Source organism: Plecotus auritus, assembly GCF_963455305.1.
Source record: "Plecotus auritus genome assembly, chromosome: 1".
Classification (NCBI taxonomy): domain Eukaryota; kingdom Metazoa; phylum Chordata; class Mammalia; order Chiroptera; family Vespertilionidae; genus Plecotus; species Plecotus auritus.
The window spans coordinates 108,393,091-108,410,761 of NC_137770.1; the positions used below are offsets into that span (position 1 = coordinate 108,393,091).

Here is a 17,671-nt window from a genome sequence, read left to right on the forward strand (position 1 = left end):
CTGAATGAACATTGGAAATATTATGCTAAGTAAAATGAGCCAGTCACATAAAGAGAAAGTTTTATGATTTCATTTATATGAGGTACACTGTGTAGTCAAATTCATAGAGACAGAAAGTAGATTGGTGGTTGCCAGGGACTGGGGAGAATCGGGGATAGGGACTTGTTGAATGGGTACAGAGTTTCAGTTTTGAAAGATGAAAGAGTTCTGGAGATTGGTTGCACAACAATATGAATATTTTTAACTGTATTATACACTTAAAAATGGTTAAAAGACAAATTCTGTGTTATGTATATTTTAAAATTTAGAAAATAAAAATTACAAACATACAAAATATCACTTGAATATATGCTTTTGACTTATTGATCATTATTTATAAATTCATAATTATTTTTAGGTGAATGTTTTAAAGTTAAACATATTAAGAAAGTTCATACCACAATATTTTCAAACATTTTTATTTAGATTCAACATTGAAAAATTGGGAAATTTTACATGATCATATTTTCTAGTTATAAAATCCAATGATCAAGAGTTAATAGAAAAGTTTAAAGAAAATGTAATGAAAGTCCAGGGAAGCTGCTTATAATGGAACTAAAGGATGTATGGCTTGTATTCATTAATGGTCAGATTTTTGGTATGTAATTCAGTTAGGCCTTATTTATCATTTCTCCTTTTTAGAATCCTCCCTATTAGAAAAACAGGGTCAGAACATGCACAGCTTTGTCAGATGAAAGCTGTAATGTGTTCTAGCAGGGGTGGGCAAACTTTTTGACTCGAGGGCCACAATGGGTTCTTAAACTGGACCGGAGGGCCGGCACAAAAGCATGGATGGAGTGTTTGTGTGAACTCATATAAATTCAAAGTAAAGGAGTGGAGGGGAGAGCAAGAGAACCGGATAGAACAGCCGGTTCCGGCCCGAGGGCCGTAGTTTGCCCACGGCTGTTAAATCTAGAGCCATTCTTAAAGGAGGAAGTTAATTTCCATGAATATTCTTTCCATTGGACCATGGTATTACAACAGACATGTATACTATTATTTATTCTAGCTCCTCATATTAGGCTATTGGTGCTAATTACAGCTGGTTTTATAATTCCTGGGTGTAATAGAAAGCTGTAGAAAGAATAGCTGAAGGGGTTACTTTATAGGATATAATCCAACTCAAATTGTGTTATTGTCAAAATAAGCTTCATACAATTGTCTGGTTAGAATATCTTTTGTATATTTCTTTGCATGTCAAGAAGTATCTTCAAAGGCACTGTGGATAACTTACAGTTCTTTCTGGTGGCTAAGGTTATATTAGTTATACAACTGGTATGTTAAAAAAAGCACGTTGTGGAATGAAATCACAAAGCCCTTTTTTTCCCTTTGCATTCATTTATATTTGCTAATTTGGGCTAATTTCCCCCTGCTCCTAAATAAAAATTAAGCTTTTCTGATTACTCTTAAAGAATAATTCATTTACATTTAAGTTATAAACACTGCTTTAAATAAAAAATTAATATTTCTTGTAAAATATTATAGTCAATATTTTAATTTTTATTCAAAGTTAAGACTTATCCCCCTCCCCCATCCCAGTATCCCAGCTGGAGCCTGCTGGGAGATGTGATTAGCTTTTAGCTTTTATATTTTTTAAAATATAATTTTATTGATTTCAGAGAGGAAGGGAGGGGAAAAGAGAAATAGAAACATCAATGATGTTTCTTCATGCCCTCTGCCTCCTACATGCCCTTACTGGGTATTGAACCCGTAACTCAGGCATGTGCCCTGACGAGGAATCAAACCGTGACCTCCTGGTTCATAAGTTGATGCTCAACCATTGAGCCACACCAGCCAGGCTGGCTTTTCTCTTTTATTGCGTTCTTTCTTATTAAGTAGTTGTGGTTTCTGTTCTTCATATGTTTAGAAAAGGAGAGAAGAAAGGTAAGGTATATAGGAAAGATCTTGATTGTCATTGCCTTCCTTCTCTATAACTAGGGATAACATAGAATTTTTCTGAATATTCTGTTTAAAGTGCCTTTCTAGGCTTGAGATAAGGTTAACTATATTCATCCCTCCCTTAAGGGTTTGGATTAGGGCCCAAGACATCTGTTAGTTCTCTACAAAGAAATACTCTTTCTAAATCTTCTTTCACAACTCTTTTATATTGTTCATATTGGTGAAAGGTTTTAGCGCTCTTTCTTGAATGCCTATTTTTTTCTAGTGCTAATAGTCATCTGCCTCACCTCATACTTTGATATGTGATGCTGTTAATATTCTGTTAAATACAGAGTGTGTCAAATGTCTTAGAATGGTTTTAAGCTTTAAAAACTTCAGAACTATAATAAACATTGCAATTTTATTATATACATTTGTTTTGCACTTATTTAAAAATTTTTTAATACAAATTTAAAAAGATTTTTTTAGCTAAATTTTTTGTTTGGGTTAGCATTTTCTATATTCAGTCAGAGAGATTGAAACAAAATTTATTGTTCAAAATTTACAAGACTATCTTATGTTAAGAAAGTGGAAATAATTAAGCTTTCAGATATTTTATTTTTTATAAGTCATGGCATTTATATCTGAAGTCATTGATGCTTAAAACGACACTAAAACTTTTAGAACATACTGAATTTATTGAACTTCTACCAGGTGGCTGAGTGCTTAGGTCAAAATCCCAAATCAAATTAGTCTGAGCAAAAGATATTTTATTACTAAGATTATGGGTAGTTCATTGAACCTAATGATAACAATATGGCTCAGCATTAGAAACAAGTATAAACCAGAACTTGAACACTATCAAGATACTTTTTAAAACATTTTTATTATTATTTTGTATTAGTTTCAGCTGTACAGTTTGGTGGGTAAACAACTGTATAATTTACGAAGTATTCCCACTGATATTTCTATTACTTTCCTAGTACCACACATAGTTATTATATTTTTATGCTATCCTTTACAACCCCATGACTCTTTTGTAACTATCAATTTCTACTTCTTTAAAAAAGTAATTTTATTGATTTCAGAGAGGAAGAGAGAGGGAGAGAGAGATAGAAACGTTAATGATGAGAGGGAATCAATGCCGGGCCCAATTTCTCCTTCTTAATCCTTTTACCTCTTTCATCCAGTCTCCCAACCCCCATCCTCTCTGGCAACCATCAGTCTGCTTATCTGTGAGTCTGTTTCTGTTTTGTTTGTTCATTAATTTTGTTCTTTAGATTCCATATATAAGTGAAATCATATGGTATTTATCTTTCTCTGACTGAATTATTTCACTGACCATAATACCCTTAAGGTTCATGCTGTTGTAAATTGTAAGATTTAATATATTTTTATGGCTAAATAAATATTCCATTATATATATACCACAACTTTCTTAAATGTTTCTTTTAAAAATATATTTTTTCGTTCGGATCCCACCAGAGTCGCCAAAAAAAAAAATAAATAAAAATATATTTTTTCTTGATTTCAGAGAGGAATGGAGAGAGAAAGAGAGATAGAAACATCAATGATGAGAATCATCAATTGGCTGCCTCCTGCATGTCCCCTGCTGGGAACTGAGCCCGAGACCCTGTGCCCTGATTGGGAATTGAACACTGACCTCCTGGTTTATAGGTCAACACTCAACCACTGAGCCTCACTGGCATCACTACACCACAACTTTTTTATCCACTCATCTACTAATGGGCTTGCTTCCATATCTTGGCTATTGTAAATAGTGCTGCAATGCACATATGGGGTGAATATATTCTTTCAAATTAGTTTTTTGGGTTTCTTTATATATATATATATATATACCCAGAAGTAGAATTGCTGGGTCATAGGAAGGTCCATTTTTATTTATTTATTTCTTAAATATTTTTATTGATTTCAGAGAGGAAGGGAGATAGATAGATAGATAGATAGATAGATAGATAGATAGATAGATAGAAACATCAGTGATGAGAGAGAATCATTGATTGGCTGCCTCCTGCACGCCTCCCACTGGGGATTGAGCCACAACCTGGGCATGTATTCTTGACCGGAATCAAACCTGGGACCTTTCAGTCTGCAGGCCGACTCTCTATCCACTGAGCCAAACCAGCTAGGACTCCATTTTTAAAAAAAAATATATTTTATTCATTTTTTTACAGAGAGGAAGGGAGAGGGGTAGAGAGTCAGAAACATCGATGAGAGAGAAACATTGATCAGCTGCCTCCTGCACACCTCCCACTGGAGATGTGCCCACAACCAAGGTACATGCCCTTGAACCAAATCGAACCCGGGACCCTTCAGTCCGCAGGCCGACGCTCTATCCACTGAGCCAAACCGCTCAGGGCAAGGACTCCATTTTTATTTTATTTTTTTTAAGGAAACTCCATACTGTTTTCTATAGAGGCTGTACCATTCTGTATTCCCATGAACAGTGCAAAAGGGTTCCCTTTTCTCCAAATCCATGCCAACACTTGTTGTTTGTTGATTTATTGAAGATAGCCATTCTGACATGTGTGAGGTGATATCTCATTGTGGTTAATATATGACAAAGGAAGGAAGAATGTACAGTGGGGTAAAGACAATCTATTCAATAAATGGTGTTGTAAAATTGTACAGACACATGCAAAAAAATGAAACTAGACCACTTTCTTATACCATACACAGAAAGTTCTCAAAATGGATTGAAGATTTAAATGAAATACTCAAAACCATAAAACTCCTAGAAGAAAACATAGGCAGTGAAATCTCTGACATATCTCTTAAGAATACTTCTTATGATATATCTCCCTGGGCAAGGAACACAAAAAAAATAAATAAATGGGACTACATCAAATTAAGATGTTTTGTACAGCAAAAGAAACCATGAACAAAAGGAAAAGACAACCTACTGAATGGAAGAAGATATTTGTCAATGATACATCTGGTAAGGGGTTAATATAAAAAATTCATAAAGAACTCATACTACTACTCAACACCAAAAAAATTCCCAAACAATTCAATTAAAAAATGGGCAAAGGACTTGAGTAGACACTTCACCAGAAAGGACATACAGATAGCTAATAGACATATGAAAAGATGCTTAAGATACTTTTTTTTTTAATTCCATTTCTCCCATTGCAGACCCTTTCTTTCCACATATATATATATATTTTTTGGTTACTTTATTTTTCCCATAGGTGGGAAGCCATCCTTGATTGCTGACAATTTCTAAGGTTTAATCTTACAGCTTTAGTCACTGTGGGGGATAGTACTGAATAAGTCTATAAATGCTAATATCTCTGGTTCAGCTGGAACAGATACCTATTTTGGGACCAACCAACTCAGTCAAATTATATTGATTCAGAGGGGTGTAAGAGGGGGTTCTCAAAAAAAAAAGGTGAGGTCTATTTCTGAAATACTTAGTAATGATCAGAGTAATGGGATGAAAATCATGTTAATATAGAATAACAAAGAAAAAAGGATAGTATTTTGTTATTATGCATGAATTATACAGTGGCACAATAGGGTAATCATACTGGTTTTGGGGACAGCTAATAGACCTATTCATGAGGATCTGGTCAAGTTGTTGGTCTAATTGTTGATCTGTAGTGAAAGGAGGAACTGAAAAATTAAGTATATATTCAGAGTACCTTGAAAAGTTCTTTCTTAATTTATGGGAAAAATTGGAGTTCCAATTAAATATTGGATTATAGGATGGTTTTTGAAAGCATACTACAGAATGCTGAAAGATGGAGTACAGTGTTGGTGATGAAATTGTCAATATTGGTGAGAACACTGCCCATCATGTATAGTCCTGATGGGAAAGCAGGCCTTTTAAGAGATCCATCATGTTTTCTCTAAGAAGGCATAGGGTCAGAAGTGAGGTTATCAGGCTGTTTTATCTTTCCAATTGTCTTTAGCTCAGGTACATGTGTCATAGGTAGTTATATCAAAATGGAGTCATATTATCTCCAACTAGAGGCCCAGTGCATGAAATTCGTGCACTTGTGGGGTGGGGGGGAATCCCCTCAACCTGGCCTGCGTCCTCTCCCAGTCCAGGAGCCCTCAGGGGAAGTCGGACATCCTTAACACTGCCATGGAAGTGGGAGAGGGTCCTGCCACCACCACTGCACTCTCCAGCCCTGAGCCCAGCTTCTGGCTGAGTGGTGCTGCCCCTGTGGGATTGGGCTGAAACTGGCTCTCCAACACTCCCCAAGGGGTCCCAGATTGTGAGAGGGCACAGGCCAAGCCAAGGGACCCCACTGGTGCACAACTGGGACAGGGAAGAAATGCGGGAGGTTGGCCAGCAGGGGAGGGACTGTGGGAGGGCTCCATGGCATGTCCGGCCCATCTCGTCCGTCTCAACCCGCCAGACCCCAGCAGCAAGCTAACCTACTAGTCGAATCGTCTGCTCCCTGGTGGTCAGTGCACATCATAGTGACTGGTTGACCAGTTGACTGCCCCCTGGTGGTCAGTGCATGTCATAGCGACTGGTCGACTGTCTGCCCCCCTGGTGGTCAGTGGAGGTGGAAGAGGGTCCCGCCAGGGCTGAGGCAGTGCTGGGAGGAATGGGATGTGACTGCTAAAGGGTATGGTGTACCTTTTTGTGTAATTAAAATGTCCTAAAAATTAGATAGCAGTAGTAGTTAAGCAACTTCATGAATATATTAAAAGCCATTGAATTGTGCATTTAAAATGAATGAATTGAATGGTATGTTAATTATTTTAATAAAGCTTTAAAAATTCTGATTATAATAGATAAACAACTTATTTGTCAAGAAAATATCTATAGTTTATCCATCTTATGGATGAGATAGCTGCAAACTGCAGCCAGTGAATAAAATCTGGCACGCAGCTTGTTTTTGAAAAGAAAGTTCTATTGGAACATAGTAACACCCACTCATTTATTATCTATAGCTGCTTTTTCAGAGTTGGGTAGTAGTGACAGAGATGTTATGGCCTGAAGAGTCTAAAATATTTATTATTTGGCTCGTTACAGAAAGAGTTTGCCAAATCCTGCTATGGAATAAGAAGTGGTACTTATTTTATTTTTTAAGAAGTGGTATTTATCCCACATGAGTCCCAGATGTCATGTCTGACATTTCGCTTAACATGATATTCTTATTGCATCTTTTCTTATGGCTGAGTAGTAGTCCATTGTACATATGTACCACATCTTTTATTTTCACTCTACTTATTTTTTTAACTAAATGTATTGTGGCGACATTGATTCATAAAATTATACAGGTTTCAGGTGTAATTCTATAATACATCATCTGTATATTATATTGTATGTTCAACCCATACCACATCTTCTTTATCCAGTCATCTATTGAAAGACACTTTGATTGTTTCCATTCTTGGCCACCTTGAATAATGCTGCAATGTACATGGGAGTGCATATGTCTTTGTGAATAAATATTTTCAAATTTTTGGGTAGATACTCATATGTGGATATGAGAGCAGCAAATGAACAAACAAGAAAAACAAAGAAAAGCTAATAGACACAGACAACTGTATGGTGGTTATCAGAGGGAATGGGGTGGTGGTGGGTAGTAAAGGATAAAGGACATGAAATATATGGTGACAGAAGATGATTTGACTTTGGGTGGTGGGCAAATAATGCAATATGAAGATCATAGTAATGTAAACTTGAAAACTATATAATCTTATTAACCAATGTCACCTCAATACATTTAATAAAAAGAAAGAAAAAATGAATCTTGTTGCCTATGTTTTCTTCTAGAATTTTATGGTTTCATGACTTACATGTAAGTCTTTTATCCATTTTGAGTTTATTCTTGTGTATGGCATAAATTGGTGGTCTAGATTTATCTTTTTGGTATGTATCTGTCCAATTTTACCAGAATCATTTATTGAAGAGACTGTATTTACTCCATTGTATTCTTTTACCTCTGTTTTCAAATATTAATTGAGCATAATGGTTTGGGTTGATTTCTGGGGTCTCTGTTCTGTTCCATTGATCTATATGCCTGTTCTTGTGCCAGTACCAGGCTGTTTTGATTATAGTGACTTGTAGTATAGTTTTATATCTATAAAACTATTGTGATCCCTTCAAGTTTGTTCTTATTTCTCAAGATTGCTGTGGCTATTTGGGGTATTTTTTTATTCTATACAACTTTTTAGAATATTTGTTCTAAATCAGTGAAATATGCCATTGGTATTTTAAGAGGGATTGCATTAATTTATAGATTGCTTTGGGTAGTATGGACACTTTAATGATGTTAATTCTACCAATCCATGAACATGGCATATTCTTCCACTTGTTTGTATCTTCCTCTATTTCTTTTTTCAGTGTCCTGTAGTTTTCCAAGTACAGGTCTTTTATCTCTATTACCTGGGTTAAGTTTATTCATAAGTATCTTAATATTTTTATTGCAATGATAAATGGGATTGTTTCTTCATTTCTCTATCTGAGTATATACTATTTGTGTATAAAAATGCCACAGATTTCTGGGTGTTAATTTTGTATCCTTCTACATTGCAGAAATCATTTATTCAATCTAGTAGTAGTTTGGTGGAGTCTTTAGGGTTTTCTATGTACAATATTATGTCATTCCCAAATAATGACAGTTTTACTCCTTCTTTCCAATTTGGATGACTTTTATTTCTTCTTCTCATTTGATCCCTGTGGCTAAGCTTTCCAGTATTATGTTGAATAAGAGTGGTGAAAGCAGACATCCCCGTCTTGTTCTTGTTATTAGGGGAAATGGTTTTAGTTTTTGCCCATTGTGTATGATTTGACTGTAGGTTTGTCATATTTGGCTTTTATTAGGTTGAGATATGATCCCACTAATCCCCTTTGCTGAGAGTTTTTATCAAAAATGGGTGTTAGATTTTGTTGAATACTTTTTCTGTGTCTATTGATATGATCAAGTGATTTTTGTCTTTCAATTTGTTTATGTCATCTACTGACTTTTGAACATTGTACCAGCTTGCAACCCTGAAATAAATCTCACTTGATCATGGTGTATGATCTTTTTAATATATTGCTGGATCCAATTTGCTAACATTTTGTTGAGGATTTTAGCGTCTATATTCATCAGGGATATTGGCCTGTAATACTCTTTTTTGGTAGTATCTTTATCTGGTTTTGGAATTAGCATAATGCTGGCCTCATAGCACTGCTGGTGGGAATGCAGACTGGTGCAGCCACTGTGGAGAACAGTATGGAGTTTCCTCAAAAAGTTAAAAATGGAACTCCCACTTGACACAGTGATCCCACTTCTAGGAATATAGCCTAAGAAACCTGAAACATCAATCAGAAAGAATGTACTAGTATGCACCCATATATTCATAGAAATACAATTTACAATAGCTAAGATCTGGAAACAGCCGAAGTGCCCATCAGCAGATGAGTGGATAAAAAAGCTGTGGTACATTCATACCATGGAATACTATGCAGCAGTAAAAAAGAAGGATCTCTTACCCTTTGAGACAGCATGGAGGGATCTGGAGAGGATTATGCTAAGCAAAATAAACTAGTCAGAGAAAGACAAGTATCACATGACCTCACTCATATGTGGAGTCTAATAAACAAAAAAACCCCTAATGAACAAAATAGATCCAGAGGCATAGATACATGGATCAGACTGATGAATCTCAGAGGGAAGGTGGAGGTGGGTGGGTGGGAAGAGATTACCCAAAGAATTTATATGTATACTGTAGGTCCGGTGCACAAATTCATGCATGGGTGGGGTCCAGCTGGCCCATCCCGATTGGGGCCGTTTGGGCTGGGCTGGCCAGGGAGAGGGGATGTGGGAGGTTGGCCGGCCAGCCCCACTATTGATTGGGTGGGTAGGGAGCAGATTGGGGTCGTGGCCAGCCAGTGGGGGGCTACAGGTGGTTGGCGGGCTAGCCCTGCCCCCTGGTCGAACTCCCAACCAAATTCTGGGTCGAGGGGACAATTTGCATATTAGGGTTTTATTATATAGGATAAGCATAACCCATGGACACAGACAATAGTATGGTGAAGGCCTGGGGCATGGTGTGGGGAGAGGCTAGTAGGAGGTCGGTGGGGAAAAAAGGGTATATCTATATTACTTTAACAACCAAGATAAATTTAAAGAAATGTATCTTGTTGGAGCCATGGCCAGGTCGTTCAGTTGGTTTGGGTGTCATCCTGTACACTAAAAGGTTGCAGGTTCTATATTTGGTCAGGGCACATACTTAGTTTGTAGGTTTGATCCCTAGTTGGGGTGCATATGGGAGCCAACCGATGGATGTATCTCTCTCACACTGGTGTTTCTCTCTCTCTCTCTCTCTCTCTCTCTCTCTCTCTCTCTCTCTCTCTCTCTCTCCCCTTCCTCTCTCTCTCAAATCAGTAAATGTATTTTTGGATGAGGATGAAATATAATGTATCTTGTTAAGTAAAAAAAAAGAGAGAGAAAGAAGTATTTAAAAGAAATGAGATTGATATGTTTAGCAATATAAATAGATCCCAGAAATTGTGTTAAGTGAAAAAAAATAAGTTGAGAATATATAGTGATGTCTTTTATGTGAAAAAATACAAGGGACAACCAACCCATTACCAAAAATTGTAGAATCTAATAGATACAGGCAGTATTTACAAATTCATGGAACAAGTTCTGGAAAGATATACGGCAATCTAATATTATCTCCAGGGCAGGGGTGGAATGTCCGGCCCTCAAATTATATAAGGCCCACAAAATCATGTGGTCTGGCCTTGCAAAAGCATTAGGGGTGAGTTAATTAAATGTTTGACAAAATACAGCAGGCTAATTTTTAAGTTGATAATCTTGTATGGCCCACGAATGATACTATAAATATCCAAATGGTCCTTGGCAGAAAAAGCTTCCTCACCCCTCTGGGGAGAGCATTGAATTTTTTGAATGGTAGTCAAAGTGTACTCTAATCTTATCTGTTATACTTAAATTTTTTTTTTACAAAGAATATATATAAGTATATCACATAAATAAAACATAAAATTATAATATATATATTTTTAATTTTTTTCAGAACTAAGAATGATAAAATTTTGTTAGAAACTGTAAGTATGGCACTCTCAATTTGAAATTGTCTTTGTTGTTAATGGATTCTAGAAATTGTCTGAATATATCATCTTAAAGATCCAATGATTAATTAGTTTATTCAAAAGATTTGTATACATATGTGAGCTGGAAAGCTTTTTTTGTTTTTTGATTTTACTAGACCTTATTATCTCTCAGAAATACTTCACTTATGAATACTTAACTGTAATATCCCTCAGTTTTCTAAACTTTAATTCATTGTCACTTCTAGTTCCTTTGCCTCTTTCTACCTCAATTACAACTTCCCATTACAGATTAGTACCAATGGTTCATTCTTTTCATGATTTAATGAAGACTTTCTTATTTAATAATTAAGTACTCAAATAAATTCTCTATATTGATATTTTGCTTTTCATTGTTACTAAAATTATAATATTTGTTTTTAGAAATACAAACAGATGCAAAATGATTTCCAAATGTTATCAGAGGAGAAATCGATGCTGGAAAATGAACTACAAAAGTTGAGGATTATAGAGGTTAGTTAAATTTTAGTGACTGAAAATGGAATACAGTATCTAAAAAGTTTTATTATATTAAAAAAAAGAATAAATATATATTTAAATATTTTATTATACATTTTCAAATTTATAATTGGTAACATCTATATTTTAAAACTTAAAAATGCTGTATTTAAATTATATTATTAATGAAAACCAAAAGAATGCTATGAAAAACAGACTAAATTTTAAACATTCTGAAAGACATTTCTAGACCAAATATTTACCTTTGTTTAAAATACCAATCAATTAAGGTTTTCAAATACATCTTAAATGCATTTTACTGTATTCTTTGCAATTATTTAATGAGTGTCCCAGTTCATTATACCAAATAGAGAGAATAGAAATATTCAGCATAAAATTTGTTTCCTAATTTTTTCCACTTTACAATTTTTATAAAGCTTATAAATTTCAAAATGTAGACAACAAAGTCAAATGGACTGAAAGCAAATTTTTACTAGCTACTTAAAACCATAAGATGTATGTTTTAACATAAAATCAACAAAATTGAAGTAAAATACTCTTTCTTAACTGTATTAATGGTGGTTACCACATAATTTTTCCTTACTAGATGGTGAAGCAGAAGTAGTACCAGGAGATTTGCTACTTAATCAGTTAGAGATGTAGTGATCCTATACAGGTGTCAAATATAAGGTCAGGGCTGTCAAACACATCCATTTAGGAATAGTTCCAGTTAGGTATAGTTTCAACTAAGAAAAAATAAATAAATAAATAAATAAAATAAAAATAAAGTAGTAAATTACTATCCTAATATATAAAAACTCTGGGTTGTAATGACCAGTAACAACCTAGGCTCGACCAACCAGAAGTTAGTCCTGTAGTCAGTGCTGGGTTGCCGTGGCAATGCAGCACTGACTGCTTCCACTGCAGGTGGGGTGCCCCAGCTCTCACTGCTGAGGGGGCTGCAAATCAGAGCTAGAGAGAGGCCTGTACACTAAAGAGGCCTGTACACATTGATCCATTGCCTCTGTGGCAGCTTTTGATCAGCACTTGCCTCTCTTTCTCTCCCAGTCTGGCCAGCAGCTGGGCCTCCATTTCTCTCCAGGCCTCCATCAGGGCTGCTGACCAGCCCTGCCTATCTGATCAGGCCCCGTTGATAGGCCCAGAGACACTGACTGGCATAGAAACTGACCAATCAGAACCAAATTGTCCGGCAGAGGAGGGCAGTTGGGAGCAAGATCAGTCCGGCAGGGGAGGGCAGTTGGGGGAAACCAGGCCAGCAGGGGAGGGCAGTTGGGGGGAACCAGGCCAGCAGGGGAGGGCAGTTGGGGGCGAGATCAGGCTGGCAGGGGAGGGCAGTTGGGGACAAGATCAAGCTGCCAGGGGAGGGCAGTTGGGGGCAACCAGGCCGGCAGAGGAGGGCAGTTGGGGATAAGATAAGGCCAGCAGGGGAGGGCAGTTAGGAGCGAGATCAGGCAGGCAGAGGCAGTTAGGGGTGATCAGGCAGGCAGGCAGGCAGAGGGGTTAGGGGCAATCAGGCAGGCAGGCAGAGGCAGTTAGGGGCAATCAGGCAGGCAGGCAGAGGCAGTTAGGGGCAATCAGGCAGGCAGGCAGGTGAGCGGTTAAGAGCCAGCGGTCACAGATTGTGAGAAGGATGGCCTATGGGATCAGGCCTAAACCGGCAGTCAGATGTCCCCCAAGGGGTCCCCAGTTAGAGAGGGTGCAGGCTGGGCTTAGGGACTCCCCCCTCCATGCACGAATTTCATGCACCTGTCCACTAGTATTTAATAATTGAGTAGTCTGGCCAGTGTAAGCATTTTGCAACACTTAATCATGCACCATTACATCCACATTAAAAAACAACACCTTTAGAGTGGGTTTCTGTTCAAGATGGCTGTGTAGGTAAATATTGTGCTCACCTCCTCTCACAACCACATCAAAAGTACAAAACAACCATCATTCAGAACTGCCTGAAGTTCAGCTGAACAGAAATACTTATAACTAAGGATATACAGAAGAGGCCTCATTAGTAGGAGGGGTTAAGACAGTGGTCGGCAAACTGCAGCTCACGAGCCACATGCAGCTCTTTGGCCCCTTGAGTGTGGCTCTTCCACAAAATACCATGGCCTGGGCGAGTCTATTTTGAAGAAGTGGCATTAGAAGAAGTTTAAGTTTAAAAAATTTGGCTCTCAAAAGAAATTTCAATCGTTGTACTGTTGACTAATATTTGGCTCTGTTGACTAATGAGTTTGCCGACCACTGGGTTAAGATGTGGAATGGTCTGGTCCCACACTCACATGTGTGGGTTACAAATAAGGAGTGATATCTCATATATGGAGGTCTTCCCTGAGGAGGAAGGGGTCCCCGTGCTTGGAAGAGAAGTCCCCATAAATTCTGGCTGTGAAAACTAGTGGGGACTGTGGCTGAATGAGACAGGAGGCTGCTTGAGTCCCAGGTGTTCCTCCTAATGTTAGGGCCTGCACACGGACTTACTTGGATTCACTCACTCCAAACTCCAGCACTGCAATAGCAACTTGAAAAGCACCAGGAACATATGGGGAGGAACTGAATTGTCTATCAAGGGCTGGAGGGGTAGCATTTTCTCAGGCAGAAGTGCTGACAGAAATCATTATTCCTTTCCTAAGCCCGCCTCACACAGAGTTGGCAGGCAGATGCCATATATGAGTCTCTATAAACCTGCTCTTCCCCGGTGATTCCCTGAGACTCTTCCTCACTCAATTTGCAGGCCTACACAAGCTGCTTTTCCATTCAAATGGCCTTTCTTGGCTCATGATGTGGACTTTCCTAAAATCTCTCAAGTAACATCTCGCCTTTGATGCCCCAGACCGCTTGCTAAGCAGTCCTAGGTCCAGCACTAGCTACAGCTGGCCTTGGTTTGCAGCTTGGCCTCTCCTGGGCACCTCCAAACCCAGAAAAACTAGCATCCATCTGCAGATCACTTTGTAACTCATGCCTAGTGGCCCTGGATAGGGCACAGGTGGTGGCTGACCTTGCCTGTATTTCTCCAGAGGCCCCAGAGCCATCACACCTTGTAGAGAGCTTCAGACTTCAACAAAGCGCCACCAAACCACTCCCACAAGCAACACATTTAAGGAACACATTCAATGAGCACCGTAGCCCTGCTGAAGCCAGTTCTGCTATGTGGGGTCAGCCCTTGAACAGCAGATTCTCCATGGTAGTTGTGGCCAGTCCTTGCTGCCAATTGGACTGGAGATAGATCCCTCCAAATGATGTACCATTAACAATCAAGGCTTAACCACAACAGGAGAGTGCACACAGCCCATACAAGGTGGCGGGTATGTACCTCGAGTGCCCAGGTAAGTGAATGGGGAGGCTGTGACACTGTGCCCTACAGAAAACCTATTATATTAAGCCACTCTAACAAGACCAGGAGATATAGCAGCTCTACCTAATACATAGAAACAAACACAGGGAGAAAGCCATATGACTTGATCAAGAAATATATCCCAAATGGGAAAAAACAAAGAACAAAACTCCAGAAAAAGAACAAAACAAAATGGAGATAAGCATTCTATCAGATGCAGAGTTCAAAACACTGATTTTAAGGATACTCAATTATCTCAGTAAGAACTTCAACAAAGAGGGAATATACCAAGGAGATAAAAAACATAGAAAAGCACCAGTCAGAAATGAAGAATATAATAACTGAAATGAAGAGTACAGAGAATCAATAGTAGAGTAGATGAAGCAGAGAACACTGCATAAGAACAACAACAACAACAACAACAACAACAACAACAACAAAAAGAAAGGAATAAAAAAAAGAGGTTAGTTTAAGGAGCTTCTGGGATAATTTCACACAATCATTAAAAATTGAAGGTGAAGTAAAGAGCTTCCCAGACAAGATGAAAGCTAAAGGAGTTTATTACCACCAAACCAGTATGATAAAAAACGTTAAATGGTTTTCTTTTAGAAAAGGGAAGGAAAAAAAGAGGAACGTAGTTAGAAAGAATAAAATGGTAATAAACATATACCTATCAATAATCACTTTAAATGAAAATGGGTTAAATGTTCCAATCAAAACAAACAAACAAACAAACATATAGGGCTGAATGGATAACAAAACAAGACCCTTATATATGCTGTCTATGAGAGACTTCAGATTGAAAGACACATACAGATGAAAATTAAAGGGATGGAAAAATATTTCATGAAAATGGAAACAAACAAAGACAATAATAACAACAAAAAAAAACAAAACAAAACCACACACAAACAAACAAAGCTGGGGTAGCAATACTTATATCAGACAAAATAAACTTTAAAACAAAGGTTATAACAAGATACTCAGAAAGACCCATCAATTCCACTTCTGGGTATTTATCTGAAGAAACCCCAAATATTAAATTGAAAGGACAAATACATATATTTGTTCATTGCAGCTATATTTACAATAGCCAAGATATAGAAGAAACCTAATTGTCTATGAATAGGTGAATAGATAAAAATGTGGTGCATACATACAATGGAATATGACTCAGCCATAAAAATATCTCACCATCTCCAACAACATGGGTAGACCTAAAGGGTATTGTGGTGAGTGAAATAATTCAGACAGAAAAAGACAAATGCCAGATCATTTCACTTATATGTGTAATCTAAAAAACAAAATAATTGAACAAGCAAAACAGAAACAGATTCACAGATACAGAGAATATTTTGACGGTTGCCGGATGGGAGGAGGTTTGAGGGACAGGTGAAAAAGATGAAGGGATTAAAAAGTACAAATTGGTAGTTATAGAATAGTCATGGGGATGTAAAGTACAGCATAGGGATATAGTCAATAATATTGTAGTATCTATGTATGATGTGAAATGGGTTAACTAGATTTATCAGGGTGATTACTTAGTAAGTTATATAGTTGTCTAATTACTGGGTTGTTTACCTGAAACTAATATACAGTATGTCAACTGTAATTGAAAAATAAAAAAATTATTAAAAAATTGTGGGTGCCGAAACCGGTTTGGCTCAGTGGATAGAGCGTCGGCCTGCGGACTGAAGGTCCCGGGTTCGATTCCGGTCAAGGGCATGTACCTTGGTTGCGGGCACATCCTCAGTGGGAGGTGTGCAGGAGGCAGCTGATCGATGTTTCTCTCTCATCGATGTTTCTAGCTCTCTATCCCTCTCCCTTCCTCTCTGTAAAATATCAATAATATATATTAAAAAAAAAATTGTGGGGCTTCTTAGATAACTCAAAGGTGTTGCAGCAGTTTCTGGTTTGCTTTCTTGTATTGTTTCTTTAGGTTTTGTGTGTGGAAACATAAAGAAGTATAGAAACATGAAGGAAAAATATGGAAGGATCATATCTACATGTATAGTAGTAATATTATATCCCAAGATATCTCTGAACATTGGGGTGCATTTATTCTTTCCAATTCATGTTCTGGGTTTTCTTAGGATATATTCCTAGAAGTGGGATCACTGGCTCAAATGGCAGTTTCATTTTTAATTTTTTAAGAAAATTCCATACTGTTTTCCATAGTGGCTGCACCAGTCTGCATTCCAACCAGCAGTGTACTAGGGTTCCCTTTTCTCTAAATCCTTGCCAGCACTTGTCATTCGTTGGTGTGTTGATGGTAGCTATTCTGGCAGGTGTAAGGTGTATCTCATTGTGGTTTTAATTTGCTTTTCTCTGGTGATTAGTGATGTTGAACATCTTTTCATATGTCTCTTGGACATCTGTATGCTCACTTTAGAGAAGTGTCTATACAGGTCCTTTTTCCTTTTTTTAATTGAATTGCTTGTCTTCCTTTTGTTAAGTTGCATGAGTTCCTTATATACAATTTACAATAGCTAAGATCTGGAAACAACCCAAGTGCCCATCAGTAGATGAGTGGATAAAAAAGCTGTGATACATTTCAGAGAGGAAGGGAGAGGAGGACAGAGAGAAGAAACTATGTGGCTGTAAAAAGAATGATCTCTTATCTGTTGAGACAGCATGGAGGGACCTGGAGAGTATTATGCTAAGTGAATAAGCCAGTCAGAGAAAGACAAGTATCACATGATCTCACTCATATGTGGAATCTAATAAATAAACTGATGAACAAAATAGATCCATAGACATAAAAGCCTGAAACAGACTGACGAATCTCAGAGGGAAAGCAGGGGTGGGTGGGTGGGGAGAGATTAACCGGGGAATTTATAGGCATATATGCAAAACCCTTGGAC

The 17,671-nt window shown here is 37.6% G+C and overlaps 1 protein-coding gene across 1 annotated transcript in view; it reads left to right on the plus strand.

Annotated features, from left to right (window-relative positions):
- CCDC7 (coiled-coil domain containing 7) overlaps positions 1 to 17,671 on the plus strand; it is a gene marked incomplete at both ends in the record, with an annotated part of 182,208 nt that overhangs the window by 129,303 nt on the left and 35,234 nt on the right. The window contains 2 exons of the mRNA XM_080654120.1: positions 682 to 739; positions 11,390 to 11,479. Coding sequence (XP_080510246.1) covers positions 682 to 739; positions 11,390 to 11,479 — 148 coding nt within the window. The remainder of the gene's footprint in view (positions 1 to 681; positions 740 to 11,389; positions 11,480 to 17,671) is intronic.